This window comes from Bufo bufo, chromosome 1, assembly GCF_905171765.1.
Source record: "Bufo bufo chromosome 1, aBufBuf1.1, whole genome shotgun sequence".
In the NCBI taxonomy this organism is placed as follows: domain Eukaryota; kingdom Metazoa; phylum Chordata; class Amphibia; order Anura; family Bufonidae; genus Bufo; species Bufo bufo.
Window position 1 is genome coordinate 300,280,356 of NC_053389.1, and position 23,073 is coordinate 300,303,428.

The 23,073-nt window shown below is 46.4% G+C and overlaps 1 protein-coding gene across 1 annotated transcript; it reads right to left on the reverse strand.

Moving 5' to 3' along the window:
- Positions 1 to 8,509: 8,509 nt before the first annotated feature.
- LOC121008446 (cofilin-1-like) lies at positions 8,510 to 9,411 on the reverse strand. Its single transcript, XM_040441008.1, is given in 1 exon segment — positions 8,510 to 9,411. A coding segment is annotated over 1 exon segment (501 nt). The 5' UTR covers positions 9,270 to 9,411; the 3' UTR covers positions 8,510 to 8,768.
- Positions 9,412 to 23,073: the final 13,662 nt, after the last annotated feature.

Sequence of the window (23,073 nt, forward strand, 5' to 3'; positions counted from 1 at the left end):
CACAGCAAGCAGAGTTAGAACAATACAGAAACTGACTGTAACTGCTATTTGGATTAAATATAGGCGTCACACACGGCCTAGATATCAGTGCTGATTTGCTTCTCACTGGTCACAGCAAGCAGAGTTTGTATAATACAGAAACTGACTGTAACTGCAATTTGGATTAAATATAGGCCTCACACATGGGCTAGATATCAGTGCTGATTTGCTTCTCACTGGTCACAGCAAGCAGAGTTTGTATAATACAGAAACTGACTGTAACTGCAATTTGGATTAAATATAGGCGTCACACACGGCCCAGATATCAGTGGTGATTTGCTTCTCACTGGTCACAGCAAGCAGAGTTTGTATAATACAGAAACTGACTGTAACTGCTATTTGGATTAAATATAGGTGTCACACACGGCCTAGATATCAGTGCTGATTTGCTTCTCATGGTCACAGCAAGCAGAGTTTGTATAATACAGAAACTGACTGTGAAACTGCAATTTGGATTAAATATAGGCGTCACACACGGCCCAGATATCAGTGGTGATTTGCTTCTCACTGGTCACAGCAAGCAGAGTTTGTATAATACAGAAACTGACTGTAACTGCTATTTGGATTAAATATAGGTGTCACACACGGCCTAGATATCAGTGCTGATTTGCTTCTCATGGTCACAGCAAGCAGAGTTTGTATAATACAGAAACTGACTGTGAAACTGCAATTTGGATTAAATATAGGCGTCACACACAGCCTAGATATCAGTGCTGATTTGCTTCTCACTGGTCACAGCAAGCAGAGTTTGTATAATACAGGAACTGACTGTAACTGCAATTTGGATTAAATATACGGTAGGCATCACACACGGCCTAGATATCAGTGGTGATTTGCTTCTCACTGGTCAAAGCAAGCAGCGTTTGTAGAATGCAGAAAATGAATGTCACTAATGGTCGCCCTGACACAAAAAAATAATACTTCCCAGCATGTATCAGGGGACGTGTATCGAATAGATTTTAGACAACCGCAAAGAGTTGTCAATAGTTGACACACTCATGACATACATTTTATTCCTCTATGCGTCAATCTTGGTGTACTGATGACTGTGCTCGTGCGCACGTTTGGGAGATTGTAGGCGATGGCGGTTTTTCAAAGTCTATGGTCGTGCTGAGGTAGTTCAGTGACAGTTAAGTGACCCAGAAAACAATGATTCTGCAGTGTGGGCCCATTGTTGGCCTAGTAGGCTTTAATGATCACCTTAGATCATTAAAGCCTCATAGAGGTGATCGCTTCATTGTGATACGCAAGCCCCTTCACCACAACAAGGTAACGATCACGAAGGGGAATTGACACATGTATGTGCCTTTTTATTTGTTTTGTTTTTGCAGCCACAGTGCAGCACCAGAGGCCAGAAAAATTAGGCATGTACACATGCCTGAAAAATTAGGTATTGTTGCAGCTGTAGCAGCGGCCGGAAAAATTTATGTTTTCCAGGCAGAAAGTGCACTAAAACATTGCGGCTTGAACCCTAGTTGGTGGCGAAGAAGTCACGCAAGTCATCCGGCATGCAGAGATTAAATACATTTTTAGCCCAAGGCATCTCATCCATTTTTAGCCCAAGGCATCGTTCGCTGGCAGGCTGGAGATGCGATTTTTTTAACCCCTAACAGGTATATTAGACGCTGTTTTGATAACAGCATCTAATATACCTGCTACCTGGTCCTCTGGTGGTCCCTTTTGTTTGGATCGACCACCAGTGGACACAGGCAGCTCAGTAATATGTAGCACCAAACACCACTACACTACACCCCCCCCTGTCACTTATTAACCCCTTATTCACCCCTGATCACCCCATATAGACTCCCTGATCACCCCCCTGTCATTGATCACCCCCCTCTCATTGATCACCCCCTTGTAAGGCTCCATTCAGACGTCCGTATGATTTTTACGGATCCACTGATACATGGATCAGATCCGCAAAACACGTACGGACATCTGAATGGAGCCTTACAGGGGGGTGATCAATGACGGAGGTGATCACCCCATATAGACTCCCTGATCACCCCCCTGTCATTGATCACCCCCCTGTCATTGATCACTCCCCTGTAAGGCTCCATTCAGACGTCCGTATGTTTTATACGGATCCACGGATACATGGATCGGATCCGCAAAACACATACAGACGTCTGAATGGAGCCTTACAGGGGGGTGATCACCCCATATAGACTCCATGATCACCCCCCTGTCATTGATCACCCCCCTGTAAGGCTCCATTCAGACTCCGCATGTTTTTTACGGATCCACGGATACATGGATTGGATCCGCAAAACACATACGGACATCTGAATGGAGCCTTATAGGGGGGTGATCAATCACAGGGGGTGATCACCCCATATAGACTCCCTGATCACCCCCCTGTCATTGATCACCCCCTGTAAGGCTGCATTCAGATGTCCGTATGTTTTTTACGGATCCACGGATACATTGATCGGATCCGCAAAACACATATGGACATCTGAATGGAGCCTTATAGGGGGGTGATCAATGACAGGGGGGTGATCACCCCATATAGACTCCCTGATCACCCCCCTGTCATTGATCACCCCCCTGTAAGGCTGCATTTTAGATGTCCGTATGTTTTTTACGGATCCACGGATACATGGATCGGATCCGCAAAACACATATGGACATCTGAATGGAGCCTTATAGGGGGGTGATCAATGACAGGGGGGTGATCACCCCATATAGACTCCCTGATCACCCCCCTGTCATTGATCACCCCCCTGTAAGGCTGCATTCAGATGTCCGTATGTTTTTTACGGATCCACGGATACATGGATTGGATCCGCAAAACACATACGGACATCTGAATGGAGCCTTATAGGGGGGTGATCAATGACAGGGGGGTGATCACCCCATATAGACTCCCTGATCACCCCCCTGTCATTGATCACCCCCCTGTTATTGATCACCCCCCTGTAAGGCTCCATTCAGACATTTTTTTGGCCCAAGTTAGCAGAAATTTCTATTTTTTTTCTTACAAAGTCTCATATTCCACTAACTTGTGTCAAAAAATAAAATCTCACATGAACTCACCATACCCCTCACGGAATCCAAATGAGTAAAAAAAAATTGACATTTATATTCCAGACTTCTTCTCACGCTTTAGGGCCCCTAGAATGCCAGGGCAGTATAAATACCCCACATGTGACCCCATTTCGGAAAGAAGACACCCCAAGGTATTCCGTGAGGGGCATATTGAGTCCATGAAAGATTGAAATTTTTGTCCCAAGTTAGCAGGATATGAGACTTTGTAAGGAAAAAAAATATAAAAATCAGCATTTTCCACTAACTTGTGCCAAAAAAAAAATATTCTATGAACTCGCCATGCCCCTCATTGAATACCTTGGGGTGTCTTCTTTCCAAAATGGGGTCACATGTGGGGTATTTATACTGCCCTGGCATTTTAGGGGCCCTAAAGCGTGAGAAGACGTCTGGGATTCAAATGTCTAAAAATGCCCTCATAAAAGGAATGTGGGCCCCTTTGCGCATCTAGGCTGCAAAAAACTGTCACACATCTGGTATCGCCGTACTCAGGAGAAGTTGGGAAATGTGTTTTGGGGTGTCATTTTACATATACCCATGATGGGTGAGATAAATATCTTGGTCAAATGCCAACTTTGTATAAAAAATGGGAAAAGTTGTCTTTTGCCAAGATATTTCTCTCACCCAGCATGAGTATATGTAAAAAGACACCCTAAAACACATTGCCCAACTTCTCCTGAATACGGCGATACCACATGTGTGACACTTTTTTGCAGCCTAGGTGGGCAAAGGGGCCCACATTCCAAAGAGCACCTTTAGGATTTCACAGGTCATTTATCTACTTACCACACATTAGGGCCCCTAGAATGCCAGGGCAGTATAACTACCCCACAAGTGACCCCATTTTGGAAAGAAGACACCCCAAGGTATTCCGTGAGGGGCATGGCGAGTTCCTAGAATTTTTTATTTTTTGTCACAAGTTAGCGGAAAATGCTGATTTTTTTTTTCCTTACAAAGTCTCATATTCTACTAACTTGTGACAAAAAATAAAAACTTCCATGAACTCACTATGCCCATCACGAAATACCTGGGGGTGTCTTCTTTCCAAAATGGGGTCACTTGTGGGGTAGTTATACTGCCCTGGCATTTTAGCGGCCCGAATGCGTGAGAAGTGGTTTGAAATCAAAATCTGTAAAAAATGGCCGGTGAAATCCGAAAGGTGCTCTTTGGAATGTGGGCCCCTTTGCCCACCTAGGCTGCAAAAAAGTGTCACACATCTGGTATCACCGTACTCAGGAGAAATTGGGCAATGTGTTTTGCTGTGTCTTTTTACATATACCCATGCTGGGTGAGAGAAATATCTTGGCAAAAGACAACTTTTCCCATTTTTTTTATACAAAGTTGGCATTTGACCGAGATATTTATCTCACCCAGCATGGGTATATGTAAAATGACACCCCAAAACACATTGCCCAACTTCTCCTGAGTACGACAGTACCAGATGTGTGACACTTTTTTGCAGCCTAGGTGTGCAAAGGGGCCCACATTCCAAAGAGCACCTTTCGGATTTCACCAGCCATTTTTTTACAGATTTTGATTTCAAACTACTTCATACGCATTCGGGCCTCTAAAATGCCAGGGCAGTATAACTACCCCACAAGTGACCCCATTTTGGAAAGAAGACACCCCCAGGTATTTCGTGATGGGCATAGTGAGTTCATGGAAGTTTTTCTTTTTTGTCACAAGTTAGTGGAATATGAGACTTTGTAAGAAAAAAATCAATAAAAAAAAATCATAATTTTCCGCTAACTTGTGACAAAAAAAAATAAAATTCTAGGAACTCGCCATGCCCCTCACGGAATACCTTGGGGTGTCTTCTTACCAAAATGGGGTCACTTGTGGGGTAGTTATACTACCCTGGCATTCTAGGGGCCCTAATGTGTGGTAAGTGGTTTGAAATCAGAATCTGTAAAAAATGGCCGGTGAAATCCTAAAGGTGCTCTTTGGAATGTGGGCCCCTTTGCCAACCTAGGCTGCAAAAAAGTGTCACACATGTGGTATCGCCGTACTCAGGAGAAGTTGGGCAATGTGTTTTAGGGTGTCATTTTACATATACCCATGCTGGGTGAGATAAATATCTTGGTCAAATGCCAACTTTGTATAAAAAAAATGGTAAAAGTTGTCTTTTGCCAAGATATTTCTCTCACCCAGCATGGGTATATGTAAAATAACACCCCAAAACACATTGCCCAACTTCTCCTGAGTACGGCAATACCACATGTGTGACACTTTTTTGCAGCCTAGGTGGGCAAAGGGGCCCACATTCCAAAGAGCACCTTTCGGATTTTACCGGCCATTTTTTACAGATTTTGATTTCAAACTACTTCGCACGCATTTGGGCCCCTAAAATGCCAGGGCAGTATAACTACCCCACAAGTGACCCCATTTTGGAAAGAAGACACTCCAAGGTATTTCGTGATGGGCATAGTGAGTTCATGGAAGTTTTTATTTTTTGTCGCAAGTTAGTGGAATATGAGACATTGTAAGAAAAATAAATAAAAAATCATCATTTTCCGCTAACTTGTGACAAAAAATAAAAAGTTCTATGAACTCACTATGCCCATCAGCGAATACCTTAGGGTGTCTTCTTTCCGAAATGGGGTCATTTGTGGGGTGTTTGTACTGTCTGGCCATTGTAGAACCTCAGGAAACATGACAGGTGCTCAGAAAGTCAGAGCTGCTTAAAAAAGCGGAAATTCACATTTTTGTACCATAGTTTGTAAACGCTATAACTTTTACCCAAAACATTTTTTTTTTACCCAAACATTTTTTTTTTATCAAAGACATGTAGAACAATAAATTTAGAGAAAAATTTATATATGGATGTCGTTTTTTTTGCAAAATTTTACAACTGAAAGTGAAAAATGTCAAAATCGTTAAATTTCGATTAATAACAAAAAAAGTAAAAATGTCAGCAGCAATGAAATACCACCAAATGAAAGCTCTATTATTGAGAAGAAAAGGAGGTAAAATTCATTTGGGTGGTAAGTTGCATGACCGAGCAATAAACGGTCAAAGTAGTGTAGCTCAGAAGTGTAAAAAGTGGCCTGGTCATTAAGGGTGTTTAAGCTAAGGGGGCTGAGGTGGTTAATAAAGGATATAGACTTTTTTGACCTAGGCGACTTCTCTTCTCAGTGACAATACCTCCTGCTGCGCTGAAGGTCCTTTCTGACAGGACACTTGAAGCGGGGCAGGCCAGAAGTTCTATCGCAAATTGGGATAGCTTAGGCCACAGGTCAAGTCTGCACACCCAGTAGTCAAGGGGTTCATCGCTCATCAGAGTGTCGATATCTGCAGTTAAGGCGAGGTAGTCTGCTACCTGTCGGTCGAGTGGTTCTCTGAGGGTGGACCCCGAAGGGCTGTGGCGATGCGTAGGACTTAAAAAGCTCTGCATGTCTTCCATCAACAACACGTCTGTAAAGCGTCCTGTCCTTGCTGACGTGGTCGTGGTAGGAGGAGGATTACTTTCACCTCTTCCCCTGTTAGATTCCCGTTGTGCTGTGACATCACCCTTATACGCTGTGTAAAGCATACTTTTTAACTTGTTTTGGAACTGCTGCATCCTTTCCGACTTCCGGTAATTCGGTAACATTTCAGCCACTTTCTGCTTATACCGGGGGTCTAGTAGCGTGACCACCCAGTACAGGTCGTTCTCCTTCAGCCTTTTTATACGAGGGTCCCTCAACAGGCATGACAGCATGAAAGACCCCATTTGCACATGGTTGGATGCCGAGCTACTCATGTCCTGTTCCTCGTCCTCACTGATCTCATTAAAGGTCTGTTCTTCCCCCCAGCCACATACAACACCATGGGTACCAGATAGGTGACAACGAGCACCCTGGGATGCTTGCTGTGGTTGGTCTTCCTCCTCCTAATAGCCACATTCCTCCTCTGACTCCTCTTCCTCAGACTCCTCTTCCAGCGTTGCCGCAGGTCCAGCAAGCGATGCTGATAAGGCTGTTTCTGGTGGTGATGGTGACCACAACTCTTCCTCTTCACGCTCATCTACGGCCTGATCCAGCACTCTTCGCAGGGCACGCTCCAGGAAGAAAACAAATGGGATGATGTCGCTGATGGTGCCTTCGGTGCGACTGACTAGGTTTGTCACCTCCTCAAAAGGACGCATGAGCCTACAGGCATTGCGCATGAGCGTCCAGTAACGTGGCAAAAAAATACCCAGCTGTCCTAGCACCCCGGTCATACAAATACTCGTTGACGTCTTTTTCTTTTTTTTTTCACATGAAACAATTATTTTATTGGTTTATTAATGTTGGATCTGCCATTAAGACTTCCATATTAGTAATGCAAGACAAGAGGAATTATAGACCGCAATGAACAAATGACTTAGGGGAAAAGGGAGTTGAAGGTGGTGAAAGGCTTCAGTCATCTGTATGTAACTCTCCCAAAGACCCCTTAAGGCTACTTTCACACCTGCGTTAGGTGCGGATCCGTCTGGTATTTGCATTACCATTTGCATTACCATGAGAAAAAAAATTGAGCCATACTGTGTCAACTTCAAACGGATCCGTCCCCATTGACTTACATTGTAAGTCTGGACGGATCCGTTTGCCTCCGCACGGCCAGGCGGACACCCGAACGCTGCAAGCTGCGTTCAGGGGTCCGCCTGCTGAGCGGAGCGGAGGGCAAACGGTGCCAAACTGATGCATTCTGAGCGGATCCGCATCCACTCAGAATGCATTAGGGCTGGACGGATCCGTTCGGGGCCACTTGTGAGAGCCTTCAAACGGAACTCACAAGCGGAGCCCCGAACGCTAGTGTGAAAGTAGCCTAACACAAGTACCAAAAATATGGGTCATGGAATTGAGGAAATTGGCAAAACATACTTAATGTGTAGCCATCTATTTCAAAAACGAAATATGGAATAGTGGATTTGAGCAAAGAGCTGTGTACCATATTCTGCTTAAGTTAAAAGGAATTCTGTGCTACTGAAAGTTTACAATTATTATACAATACTACAAGTACATAATAGTAGGGACCACTCAATAGAGGCGACCTTGACGTGGTGAGTGGCTTATTACGCTTTGGCCAAAATGTACACCAATGCCTCATCCAGCATGGAGGCAGGGCAGAATGCTGGATGCAGAGTGCTATCACATTTGTATTTTCCATTTGTATATGTATTTCGCCATAGTGATGTGCACCTACAGGTTGTGCTGACCCAATCCCCCACACAAGTACATAATACCCTGCAAACATCAGAAGGGTAACAAAAGGAATGCTGCAAAAGTGGAATTTGGAGGTGCACTCATGACAAATGAAAGCAGGTTCTGGGAATGTTAGAGCCTAACCCACAAGCAGCATGTTACGGGTCATAGTTTGACCCACATCTACAGTGCCCAGTTTGGGACTACTGAACAGTGAGGAGAACGGGTAAGATGCCAGGTTGCTTTTGGCAAAATAACTCAACTTAGGAGGCTAGTGAAGAATGGAGGGGCTGAAGGACATTTCATAACTAGAACGGAAAGCTGCCTCTGTTGGAAAGACAAAAGTATAATTACGAGGACATTTATGGCTGTTGTGGAAGGGCTTAAAGGAGAAGCCGGCCTGTTGAACGACTTCCTAATCAAGAGGCATGTAGGGTTTGAGGGTAACATGAGACACTGTTGGGGTGGGGTTGATAACATGGAAGCCTCTTTAAGAAGTGGCACAGATGCAGGTCTTCACAGGGGCTTGCCTTCTAGAGAGATGACAGTGCTGCCACCAAGTTTTTCAGCAAGGGCACAGCGGTCCTTAATGTCAGCCTTGTTGTTCGCTTGTACTTCGTGCTTGATACCTGTGAGTTTCTTCTTGATTGCATCTTTAGAGCTGGCATATATCATTTTGCTTTTCAGTGGAGCGCACTCAGGAGCCCAGAAAAGGAAGACCAGGTCCTCTTTCTTACTCTCCTTTGTTTCATAGGTGCAGTCATAAAGGGCATAACGGCAGTCATCACTGGGCAGCATGTCCACAAAGTGCTTGTAGGGATCAGGAATCTTCTCTCCACAATCTCCCACCAGGAATTCTGCCCCTTCTTCTGGAATAATTCTTTTCTTATCAGCACTCAGGCAAAATATAACAGCCTTCCTGCGCTTTTTTGCCTCCTCAGGGATGCAGGACTTTCACACTTTCATGTCAAGGAAGATCTGAATGACGTTATCTGAAACAGTCACACCTGACGCCATTTTTACTGGGGTTAGTGGGAAAAAAGAGGCGCGGAGGGACCCGGAGATAGGAGGGGACCGTCGACGGTAGCTTCAGGAGATGGTAGAAAAGACCGTGCAGCCGCCTGACAGACTCGCACCGAAATGAAGTCTCTCTGTCTCCTCCTTCCGCTTTCTTTAAGCGCTGCCGACGTCTTTTTCTTGTTGGAGCAGGCGGTCGAACATTAGGAGTGTTGAATTCCAACGTGTCGGGCTGTCGCAAATCAAGCGCCTCACTGGCATGTTGTTTCGCCGCTGAATATCGGAAAAGTGCGCCATGGCCGTGTAGGAACGCCTGAAATGGCCACACACCTTCCTGGCCTGCTTGAGGACGTCCTGTAAGCCTGGGTACTTATGCACAAAGCGTTGTACGATCAGATTCAACACATGTGCCATGCACGGCACATGTGTCAACTTGCCCAAATTCAATGCTGCCAACAAATTGCTTCCGTTGTCACACACCACTTTGCCGATCTCCAGTTGGTTCGGGGTCAGCCACTGATCCACCTGTGCGTTCAGGGCGGACAGGAGTGCTGGTCCGGTGTGACTCTCTGCTTTCAGGCAAGTCAACCCCAAGACGGCGTGACACTGTCGTATCCGGAATGTGGAATAGCCCCTGGGGAGCTGGGGGGTGCAGTTGATGTGCAGCAAGACGCAGCAGCAGAAGAGGACTCAGCCGAGGAGGTTAGCGAAGAGGATGGAGTAGGAGGAGTAGAGGAGGTGGCAGCAGGCCTGCCTGCAAGTCGTGGCGGTGTTACCAACTCCTCTGCAGAGCCACGCATTCCATGCTTGGCAGCTGTCAGCAGGTTTACCCAATGTGCAGTGTACGTGATATACCTGCCCTGACCGTGCTTTGCAGACCAGGTATCAGTGGTCAGATGGACCCTTGCCCCAACACTGTGTGCCAGACATGCCATGACTTCATTTTCCACAATAGAGTACAGGTTGGGGATTGCCTTTTGTGAAAAAAAATTTCGGCCAGGTACCTTCCACTGCGGTGTCCCAATAGCTACAAATTTTTTGAAGGCCTTAGACTCCACCAGCTTGTATGGTAAAAGCTGGTGGGCTAAGAGTTCCGACAAGCCAGCTGTCAGACGCCAGGCAAGGGGGTGACTCTGTGATATTGGCTTCTTACGCTCAAACATTTCCTTGACAGACACCTGACTGTGGGCAGATGAGCAGGAACGGCTGAAGGTGAGAGGCGGAGTGGCGGGTGGTTGAGAGGGGGCAAGGAGGACAGCAGTGGTTGACGTGGCTGAAGATGCTGGACCAGGAGGAGGATGGTGGCTTTAAGTTTGTGTGCTGCTTGTACTCATCATGTGTTGATCCCATAGGCGTTTGTGATGTGAGATTGTGTGCCTTCGCAAAGCAGTTGTACCTAGGTGGGTGTTGGACTTCACATGACTCAGTTTCTTTTGGCACAGGTTGCAAATGGCATCCCTGTTATCAGAGGCAGACACACAAAAAAAAATGTCACACTGCTGAGCTTTGCAATGACGGCATTCTGGTGGTGGCAACAGCATGCATTGATTGGCGTGCTGTCTGGCTGACCCCGGGTGCCGATACATGCTGTCTGACTGTGCCACTAGCTCCTTGCGACGACCTCCCCCTGCTTCCAACTCGTCTCCTCCTCCTCTCTGTCTCCCCATCTAAACTTTCCCCCTGCTTTTCGTCTCTTCGAGCGGGCACCCACGTGACATCCACGGACACATCGTCATCATCAACCTCTTCACTTGTATCTGACAACTCAGCAAAGGAAGCAGCAGCGGGTACAACATCATCATCATCACACCGTACTCCATGTGTGTAATGCTGCCTGACTGAGACATATCCCTGTTATCTACATCCTCTGGCAAAAATGGTTGCGCATCACTCATTTCTTCCAACTGATGTTTAAATAACTCCTCTGACAGATCAAGTGAAGCGGCTGTGGTGCTAGTGTTGGTGGTGGCGGCAGGCGGGCGAGTGGTAGCTTGAGAGGTGCCCGAAGCTGAGCTGGAGGAGGATGGTGCGTCAAGGTTCCGAGCGGAAGCTGAAGAAGATTGGGTGTCCTGTGTTAGCTAGTCAACTATGTCCTCAGAACTCAGGGAGTTCAGGGTACGTGGCCTCTGAACACTGGGCATTATTCTAGGGCCAAAGGAAATCACAGCACCACGACCACGACGGCCCCTGCGGGGTGGCCTGCCTCTGCCTGTCATTTTTTTTTAGATTAGTGGTACTATGCATGCAAGGTACTGTGCCACCCGATATGAGTGGTGGGCAGGGGGCACAGTACAGTCTGTGGGCCTGACACACACTGGCAGGCAACTGCAATTAGATTACAGAGAAAAAATTGCATTACTTTTTTATCTGCAAGCTACTGTGCGACCAGATATGAGTGGTGGGCACTGGCAGTGGGCACAGTACACTCTGTGGGCCTGACACACACTGGCAGGCAACTGCAATTATATTACAGAGAAAAAATGTTATTACTTTTTTATCTGCAAGCTACTGTGCCACCAGATATGAGTGGTGGGCACTGGCAGTGGGCACAGTACACTCTGTGGGCCTGACACACACTGGCAGGCAACTGCAATTATATTACAGACAAAAAATTGTATTACTTTTTTACCTGCAAGCTACTGTGCCACCAGATATGAATGGTGGGCACTGGCAGTGGGCACAGTACACTCTGTGGGCCTGACACACACTGGTAGGCAACTGCAATATATATATATATATATATATATATATAAAAATAAAAAAAAAGCAGACTGATGTACTAGCCCGAAAAAGGGCTTTTTGGGGTGCTGTCAGGACGCTGTCCTTAAAGCAGATCAGATGAGTCTTTGAGGACTGGAGTGGACACAGAACACTGGCCTAGCTAACGATTTCCCTATTAATTCAGCAGCAGCAGCAGAATCTAAGATGGATGCTGTCCTTGCTTTTTGATAGAAGGTGGGAGGGTCTGGGAGGGAGGGTATGCTGATTGGCTGGAATGTGTCTGCTGACTGTGAGGTACAGGGTCAAAGTTTGCTCAATGATGACGTATAGGGGGCGGACCGAACATCGCATATATTCGCCCGCCGCGGTGCGCTGGTCTGGTCCCCGGTACGTGACACTGCTCTTCTCTAGGGACTTAGGCATAGGGACATTTTAAAAATGACAGGCAGAGGAAGAGGCAGGCCGTTCCACAGGGGTTGTAGGGGTCATTCAGGTGCACCAGGCCGGAGCCTAAGTGGGAAGTTGGAGAAGGCGCGTGCAATTACTTCAAAGGGCGTACCAGAGTTGGTTGAGTGGCTCACTCACCCTTTTGCTTCTGCACCCTCCTCATCCTCTGTATCTGCACCCGCCTCACTGTGTGCTATGTGCACCCCCAAATACACCACCACCACCATATCCCCTCCACTCGAGTCAGAGGAATTATTTTCACATCTATTGCCAGACCTTACCGATGCACAGCCATTCTTGACATCGGATGAGGAAGAGGAGGTAGCTATGGCCGCCACCCAGCGGTCTGATGACAGTACCCAGATCAGCCTAAGAAGGGAGGTACCTGCTGTTGCTGCCTACTCTGAGATCTCAAATGTCAGTGGTGGTGAAGGTGATGATGATGACGTGTCGATGGACGTCACGTGGGTGCCTACAAGAGAGGAAGAGGAGGGGAATTCAGAGGGAGAGTCAGAGCAGGAGAAAGGGAGGAGAAGGAGGAGAAGCAGGCAGAGCTCGCAGGGCACAGGAGGCAAAAAGCAGACTAAAAATGTATCTGGAGTGAGCCATCCACCATGCGCGATCACTGGCTCCGCAGTGTGGAATTTTTTTTAACATGTCAGCTGCTGACAATAGTGTTGCCATCTGCAGCCTGTGCTGTTAACACATAAGTTACTGTAAGCCCAACACTCTCCTAGGGACGACCGCCTTAAGATAGAAGGCACCTGGCCTCCCATCACAGAGCCCAGTAGGAGCAACTCCGTCAGAAACCACAAAGCCACACTTCGGCGCTCCACGTTCTGCCTCTTCTCCTTCTCCTCTCTCCTCCCATTTTTCCTCCACTCCACCTTCCACCGTGCCTTCGTCACGTTCATCTGGCACAAGGCAGGCTTCCGTGGCCTAAATGTTTGAGCGGAAAAAGTTGATGACGCCGGATAACCCTCTTGCCCAACGGCTGACCGCTGGCTTGTCGGAACTTCTAGCCCGCCAACTACTGCCATAAAAACTGGTGGACTCGGACGCCTTTATAAAATTGGTGGCCATTGGCACACCACAATGGAAGGTCCTGTCACGACCGCTACCCCAGCAGCAGTCGTGTCGCACCAGACGGAGGGGAAGGGGGACCCTTATCTACAGATGGGAATAGTATGGCCACCCCTGACTAACCCTAAGCTGGCACCTGTCTGCCCTGATACCCTAGACGGGGTGTGAACCCGTGCGGCGAGCAGGATGCCTAAACCCTCAGTCGCCCTAAAAAGCCTAGAGTGGGGAAAGGCCGATGGGAGCACTAGTCACCATTACTCATGTCTAGGAGAACAGCAGGGGAAGACAGCAACAAACAAACTATATCAGAGATAGACTTATCCAGTCACGAGCAGAGAAGGCGATCCCAATCACGACAGTCCACGCCGGACAAGAGCTCCACAGCAACACCATCAAACGATCTCCATCAAAGGTCAGAATAGAACTGGAAGTAAAGACTATATCTGGCAATGACTGCAAGTGAAAGTGAAACTAATATAGTAGCTGGGAGTGGCAGACAGGACTCACCTGAGAAGGATGCCTACAAACTCCCAGTCAGGACAAAAAGGTTCACAAGGCAAAACCCAGATTACATACCCTGAACCACGGAGCAAACTCACAAGCTATCGCGAGTAGCAAGTCGCTGCGACCTTCTCCTCCCAGACCTGTCTGGATCAGTCACAGTCGTGACAGTACCCCCCTTTCTACGAGGGGCCCCTGGACCCTCAAGACCAGGCCTCTCCGGATGGGAGCTATGAAAAGCCCGAATGAGTCTGTCCGCTTTTATCTCTGATGCTGGAACCCACATTCTCTCTTCGGAACCATAACCTTTCCAGTGCACCAGGTACTGAAGAGAGCGGCGAACATATCGTGAATCAACAATCTTTTCTACCTGAAACTCAAGACTGCCATCAACAACCACCGGTGGAGGCGGTAGTGGCAATGGTTCAGGAGGTTCTACATATCTCTTAAGCAGAGATCTGTGGAAGACATTATGGATCCTTAGAGTCTGAGGTAGCTCCAGACGAAAAGCCACCGGGTTAATGATCTTAATTACCCTATAAGGACCAATAAATCTCGTACCTAATTTCCACGAGGGAACCTTCAACTTGATATTTCTGGTAGACAACCACACCAAGTCATTCACCCCAAGGTCCGGACCTTCAGAGCGCTTCCTATCAGCCGCACGTTTGTATCTACCACCAATTCTCTTCAAACTTTCTTGCACACTCTGCCACACTGAAGAAAGTGAAGACGCAAATCGTTCCTCGTCGGGAATCCCAGACGGCCCCCCCTCACTAAACGTACAAAACTGAGGATGGAAACCATACGCACCAAAAAATGGTGACTTATCGGTGGATTCTTGACGACGATTATTAATGGCAAACTCGGCTAACGGTAAATAAGATGACCATTCCTCCTGATTTTCGGAAACAAAGCATCTCAAATATGTCTCTAGGTTTTGATTGGTACGTTCAGTCTGACCGTTGGACTGTGGATGGAAAGATGAAGAAAACGACAGATGAACCCCTAAACGAGAACAAAAAGCTTTCCAAAATTTAGAAACGAATTGGGTACCACGATCCGAAACAATATGGGAAGGGACCCCGTGAAGCTTCACGATGTGGTCAATAAAAACCTGAGCCAGTGTGTTAGCATTAGGCAATGCGGCAAGAGCAATAAAGTGCACCATTTTACTGAATCTGTCAACAACTACAAGAATAACAGTCTTCCCCGCTGATACTGGTATATCCGTAATGAAATCCATTGACAGGTGCGTCCAAGGCCTGTTGGGGATGGCCAGAGGTAAAAGACGCCCTGCCGGACGAGTATGATCTACCTTAGAACGAGCACAGGTAGCACATGCAGACACAAAATTCAACACCTCCTGGCGCCATTTAGGCCACCAGAACCGACGAGACACTAACTCAGAGGTTGCCCTACTACCTGGGTGTCCTGCCAGTGTGGAGTTATGGTGTTCTTTTAGTATCTCCAGTCGTAAATTTTCTGGCACAAACAGTTTACCCGAGGGGCAGGAGGCCGAGGCGTCCCCCTGAGCTTCCAACACCGTCCCCTCCAAACCTGAGTGTAATGCAGAGACCACCACCCCCTTTTGCAAAATGGGCTCTGGTACCTCAACATCACCCCCTCCAGGAAAACTTCGAGACAATGCATCCGCCTTATTTTTTTTTGCCCCCGGGCGATAGGTTATTACAAAATTAAACCTAGTAAAAAATAACGACCACCGAGCCTGTCTAGGGGTGAGACGTTTAGCAGACTCCAGATATAATAAGTTTTTGTGATCAGTAATCACCGTGACGGGATGAACCGCCCCCTCCAAAAAATGATGCCACTCCTCAAAAGCCAACTTAATAGCCAAAAGTTCCCTGTTGCCAATATCATAGTTCCTTTCAGCAGTAGACAATTTCTTCGAAAAGAAAGCACACGGACGCCATTCACCAGGGGACGGGCCCTGAGATAGTACCGCTCCCACCCCCACCTCTGATGCGTCAACCTCTACAATAAAAGGAAGCGAGACATCTGGCTGTACGAGAATAGGGGCCGAGGTGAATATCTCCTTCAGAGATGCAAAGGCAGTTTTGGCTGCATGTGACCATTTGGAAAAATCAGATCCCTTTCGGGTCATGTCCGTCAGTGGTTTGACCACCAAGGAATAGTTTTTTATAAACTTTCTATAAAAATTGGCAAACCCCAGGAAGCGTTGCAATGCCTTCAAGTGAAAGTGAAACTAATATAGTAGCTGGGAGTGGCAGACAGGACTCACATGAGAAGGATGCCTACAAACTCCCAGTCAGGACAAAAAGGTTCACAAGGCAAAACCCAGATTACATACCCTGAACCACGGAGCAAACTCACAAGCTATCGCGAGTAGCAAGTCGCTGCGACCTTCTCCTCCCAGACCTGTCTGGATCAGTCACAGTCGTGACAGGTCCCCGGAAAGAAATATTCCTCCCAGAAGAGCATCCCAGAGCTATATGCCCATGTTCACCCGTAAGTGAATATATCTCTGGCACACAGTGTCGGTGCCAATATACATCTGACCACAGACATGTGGTCTAGCAAACATGGGCAGGGAAGGTACAAAACTTTTACTGCCCACTGGGTGAACCTTCTGACGGCCGTCAAGCATGTAACCCGTGGCTCCCGTGTGGATTTGGTGTTACCGCCAAGGATTGCATGCAGGCCTGCCTCTTCTTCTCCTCCTCCTACTCCATCCTCCGTCTCCTCCTCGGCTGACTCCTCCTTTTCCACTGCTACCGCCTCTTACGCTGCGCCCCCCAAGCTCCCCAGAACCTATTCGACGTCCCAGGTGAGACATTTCCATGCTGTGCTGCGGCTTTTGTGCCTGGAAGCCAAGAGCCACACTGGTCCTGCACTGCTTTGAGCTCTGCAGTCACAGGCCGATCAGTGGCTTACCCCGCTCAATTTGACAGTTGGTAAAGTGGTGTGCGACAACGGTGCCAATCTGCTGAGTGCGTTGAAACAGGGCAAAATGACACATGTGCCGTGCATGGCACACGTCCTGAACTTAGTCATGCAGCGATTCGTTGCCAAATACCCTGGGGTCCAGGACATCTTGCGTCAGGCCCGGAAAAACTCTGGCCATTTTAGAAGATCTTAAACGGCCAAGACTCGCCTTGCTGACGTTCAGCGGCGACACCACTTGCCCGTCAGACGTCTGATTTGTGACAGCCCGACGCGGTGGAACTCCCCTTTGTGTAAGCTTGATAGACTGCTCCAGCAGCAACGTGCCATTAACGACTACCTGTACGAACTCTGCAGCAGGACAGGTTCTGGGGAGCTTGGTTTATTTTCACCGCGCCAGTGGCTGCTCATGCGCGACGCATGCAGACTTCTACGGCCATTTGATAAGATCACCAAACTGGTCAGTCGCAGCCAGGGCGCCATCAGTGACATCGTAGCTTATGCCTTCTTTCTGGAGCGTGCATTGCGTCGTGTCATTGATCAAGCCGTCAAGGAGCAGGAGCTGGAAGATGAGGAAGTTGCAATGCTGAATGAATTCCCAGGGGGGTCTAGATCTGAGACAAGTCAGCAGGAGTCTGAAGAGGAGTCAGAGGAGGATGGTGGCTGGGGGGAGGAGGAGGAGCAAGAAGAGCAGGCTTTGAGGGGGACTTTAAACTTTTCGGGGATCCCTGGTGTTGTCCGTGGCTGGGGGGAGGAGACCGAGGACGACATTCTCCTGGGCGATGAGCAGGAGCCAGGGTGCTCCACCCCTTCCAATTAAGTGAAAATGGGGGCCTTCATGCTCCAGTGTTTGAAGAGGGACCCCCGTATAAAAAGCATAAAGGGCAAGGACCAGTACTGGGTGGCAACATACTTAGACCCCTGGTACAAACAGAAAATGGCGGACATGTTACCAGCATCACAGAGGGCTGGCAGAATGCAGCATTTCCAGGCCTTGCTGCAAGAGATGCTGCATTCTGCTGTTGCGGGTGCTGGCAGAGGATTTTCCACCCACAGCGAAACAGTTGCATATACCAATCCTACCGCGCCTGCAAGAAGAGGGCGGTTTGAAGATGTGTTGGTCACTTTGGATATTAGATTATTCTTTCAACCAACCCATCGACAGCCGCCCTCGAGATCCAGCCTCAGGGAATGCCTAGACCGACAGGTGTCTGACTAGATCGGGTTAACGGCTAATGTGGACTCTCTGAGAAGCGAGGAACCCCTGGACTACTAAGTGTGCAGGCTTGACCTGTGGCCAGAGCTGGCACAATTTGCCATGGAACTTTTGGCTTGCCCCTCATCGAGTGTCCTGTCCGAAAGGACGTTCAGCGCAGCAGGGGGGATCGTGACCGATAAGCGCACTCGCCTAGCTCACGACTGTGTGGACTACCTCACATTTCTAAAAATGAATGAGGCATGGATCTCGGAGGAGTTCAACACCTGTGAAGACCACGTTTAATTGAATTTCCTCATAACAGCCCACACATATCCGCCACAATCCAGAACAAAGAATGGTCCTTGTCTTATGTATATACAGCGGCATAAAAGGCCTTTTCTGTCAGGTGAATGTCTAATTTTTGGGGCCTCTACTCCAGTGGCCTACATTAAAATTTTATCCAGTGACCGCCGAATGTACCTACAGCCACATAATCACAAGTTTTTTTTTTCTGTCAGGTGAATGCCTAATGTTTGGGGCCTGTACTGGCCTACAATAAAATTTGTATCCAGTGACCAACTAATGTACCTCCAGCCACATCATCACAAGTTCTTTTCTATCAGGTGAATGCCTAATTTTTGGGGCCTGTACTCCAGTGGTCTACAGTAACATTTTTATCCAGTGACCGCCTAATGTACCTCCAGCCACTTCATCACAAGTTCTTTTCTGTCAGGTGAATGCCTAATTTTTGGGGCCTGTACTGGCCTACAGTAAAATTTGTATACAGTGACCGCCTAATGTACCTCCAGCCACATTATCACAAGTTCTTTTCTGTCAGGTAAATGCATAATTTTTGGGGCCTGTAATCTAACTGGCCTACAGTAAAATTGATATTCAATGACCGCCTAATGTACCTCCAGCCACATAATCACTTGTTCTTTTCTGTCAGATGAAGGCCTAATTTTTGAGGCCTGTACTGCCGTGGTCTAAAATAAAATATTTCTAGGCTCCAGCAGGACATTTTTGAGAGTTTCCCTTTAAGACGCATAAAAATGGCCCCTGATTAAAATACATATTTTTTGTGGGAATTTTTGCCAATGATACCCCTCTGGTATGTCACTGTCCATGTTGTGGGACTATTTGTGCACGTGCAGGCCGATGTTCATCCATCACTAATAATAAAGTGATATTTACGTATTTTCATTTTCTTAATTCCTGGAGAACCCCTTTAAGTTAGAAAAAGCAGAGATATACATGTAAATGTATAAATTACAAGTTTTATGGAATCTTTTCCCACAAAAATATATATCAATATGCTCAGCTTCTGCTCTTTAACATGCTGCCTACAGACTGCACTGCATTTTGTGGTGACAGGTTCTCTTTAACTAAGTCCAATGAGGGCTGCAGTTCTTTAGATATTTGTTCTGGGTTCATTTGTGACCTCCTGGATCAGTTATCGATGTGCTCTTTGTGAAATTTTGGTAGGGAAGGTTTACCATTGTTCTACGTTTTCTCCATTTGTGGATAATAGCTCTCACTGTGGTTTAATAGAGTCCCATAGACTGGTCGATTTCAATGACTGTGTTTCGCATCTGTAACACCCGAGAGTTATGTTACTAAACTCTTTTACCCTGCTACAATCTCCTAAGAGCATTTACTTTGTCATCTGATGTAATTTTACATTATATCCTCACAACTGTGCATTATAAACCATGTTAAATGTAAATTGCTGTAATTTCCAGGTTCACCAGCAGCAATGTGTTAGCAAGGACTTAGGTTCAGTTTAGTACACCCAAGCTGGAATAGTTCATTCCAGCTTAGCTCTCCCTCTGTGAGCAGAGTGGGCTGTGCCCATATCCTGCAGCATGGGGAGAGAAGGAAGTTAGAGTGAGTGTAGCCCACCCCCTGCTAGGGGTAGGGTGTGCATGTTAGGAGCTCCCAGATATAGGGAACCAAGCCAGGATCTTGTCTCGGCTGGGACATTGATCCCCAGCCTCAGCTGGAAGAAGCAAGCAGACAAACTCTAGAATTCCAGGAAGAAAGCATACCCTGAGAAGATAACTGTGAGTAAAGACCAGAGACCATTAGGAGAAGCCATATTCCTCCTCAGCTAGTCAGTCCCTACAAAGCAGAAGAGTGCAGAAGCCAAATTCCTGCCACAGTATAGAGCTACAAAGCAGACGTCCTTTCCTGCAAGCTATAGGTTGATAGAGCAGAAGATAAATCCCTGCCAACCATTGCCAATACATGCTGGGACCTAGGACTAAAGCTGTATCTTGCTTGGATGAAAGTTACAATCAGTAAAGACAAGTTTGAACTTTACCAAGGGTCTGGATCTCAATTGCTGCTGCAAAATCCCTCTATTATTCCTACTAGCACTACACTCAATTTATTGCAAGTGAGCCAGGATCCAGGAGTCCAGCTGTACCCAGGTAGGAAACACCGTTGACACAATTAATACTACCATACAGAGACATTACACCACTCTGGCATTCCTAACCTGAGGCGTGAGTTATAATACCTTGGAGGGCCCTGTGACCGTACCCTGCGCACGCTGCAATTGGCGTCACAAAGAAAACTATAGACTATTATACCCATATCCTGACCCACTGCATAATTTGGCGTCAGTGTAACCGTACCACGTATCCTGCTCATTGCACATCTGAAATTTATTTAGAATGTGGCATCATGTTCTGCTTTTTGAGACCTTCTTTCCTGCTTTACGTTGCCAGACAAGTTGTATTTAGGTGATGTTTAGATTCAACAGGTCAGGCAGTGATGATGCTTGGGTGTGGGTGGTGAAACTGAACGCAATTGTCAATTGAAATTGGTTAACTTGTTCTTTTAGTAGCTAAGGAAGAACTACTGGCTGAACAGTATCTTTACTTCAATAAATGAAATCATCATTTAAAGTGTTCCTAAACTTTTATTTTTCATAACTCAATAGTATAGGTGAAAACTCAACTTTGTAATATATTTCATTAAAGAAAAGTGCATATTTCCCATATATGTCCCCTTCTTGCCCTGTTCATTGTCTCTGAATTGACTGATCAGAAGTTCATACACAAAAGTTTGTGCATAAGAGAGATCAGCTTACAGTAGAATTAGACAAGACAGAGCAGTGAGTGAGTGATTTATTATTTCACTTGATAAACCGGGGAAAAATAAATCTTCAGTAGTAGCTGTAACCCTGTGTGACCACTCCCTGCTCTCTCTGCCTGAGCAGCTTGTCCTCCTCCACCCCCCCTCCACCCCCCTTCCCTCTCCATAGACCTCAATGGGCTGTCTTCGGACGTCTGTATACGGATTCCTCAGAGACAGTGATCACTGCAGGGGCAGGGGGGAGGGAAATAGGTTCAGAAGCAGGCACTTTAATAAAATGTATTACAAAGTTCACTATTACTACTGAAACTATTGAATTCTAAAAAATAAAGTAAAAGTTTAGGTAACCTTTAAAAACAACATTTTGTGCTCACTGGGGTTATCTTTTTATAGCACTAAAAGTAGATTATTGATCTGAAACATTCAAGTGTGACAAATAGACAAATATGTGAAAATAGAAGAACTTCGGAAGGGTGTATATACAGTCAGGTCCATAAATAGTGGGACATCAACACAATTCTAACATTTTTGGCTCTATACACCACCACAATGGATTTGAAATGAAACAAACAAGATGTGCTTTAATTTGAGGGTATTTACATCCAAATCAGGTGAACGGTGTAGGAATTACAACAGTTTGCATATGTGCCTCCCACTTGTTGAGGGACCAAAAGTAATGGGACATAATAATATTCATAAATCAAACTTTCACTTTTTAATATTTGGTTGCAAATCCTTTGCAGTCAATTACAGCCTGAAGTCTGGAACGCATAGACATCACCAGACGCTGGGTTTCATCCCTGTTGATGCTCTGCCAGGCCTCTATTGCAGCTGTCTTCAGTTCCTGCTTGTTCTTGGGGCATTTTCCCTTCAGTTTTGTCTTCAGCAAGTGAAATGCATGCTCAATCGGATTCAAGTCAGGTGATTGACTTGGCCATTGCATAACATTCCACTTCTTTCTCTTAAAAAACTCTTTGATTGCTTTTGCAGTATGCTTTGGGTCATTGTCCATCTGCACTGTGAAGCGCCGTCCAATGAGTTCTGACCACAGCCTCATGACCACAGTCTTACGCAATTATAGACTAATTATGATGACTATAAGAATTCTGAAACAGTAATACAGATTCACATGGACCTCTGAGGAAGCTAGTCCATGCACTAGCGATACGCGTGAGGGTTCTTTGCTTTCCTCAAGGAAGGGTTTTACATCTTCCATGTGCTACCACTGTATTTGTGATAAGTATTTTAACTAGGATATTGTAGGGACTTTATTGTTATCTTGCTCTATGATTGTATATTCTATGGTGATTTTGGATGTAATTTTGCACATGGCTTTACCCATCAGTGGGGTCTGCTCCATGTATCGATGTTTTTAATTAATATGTTTCAATAAATCAGGTTTTACCTCTGGAGGTGCGGCCTAGTTATGGTATTTCTTTGCTTAGCTTAGTTCATGTTTGTTTTTTGATACCAGGCCAGCACTCCCCCATCATATTTATAGGTGTGCCCCCTGTTGCTTGGTATTATATTGTCCAATGAGTTCTGAAGCATTTGGCTAAATATGTGCAGATAATATTGCCCGAAACACCTTTTGTCAGCAGTCACATCATTAATAAATACAAGAGAACCAGTTCCATTGGCAGCCATACATGCCCACGCCATGACACTACCACCACCATGCCTCACTGATGAGGTGGTATGCTTAGGATCATGAGCAGTTCCTTTCCTTCTCCATACTCTTCTCTTCCCATCACTCTGGTACAAGTTGATCTTGGTCTCATCTGTCCATAGGATGTTGTTCCAGAACTGTGAAGGCTTTTTTAGATG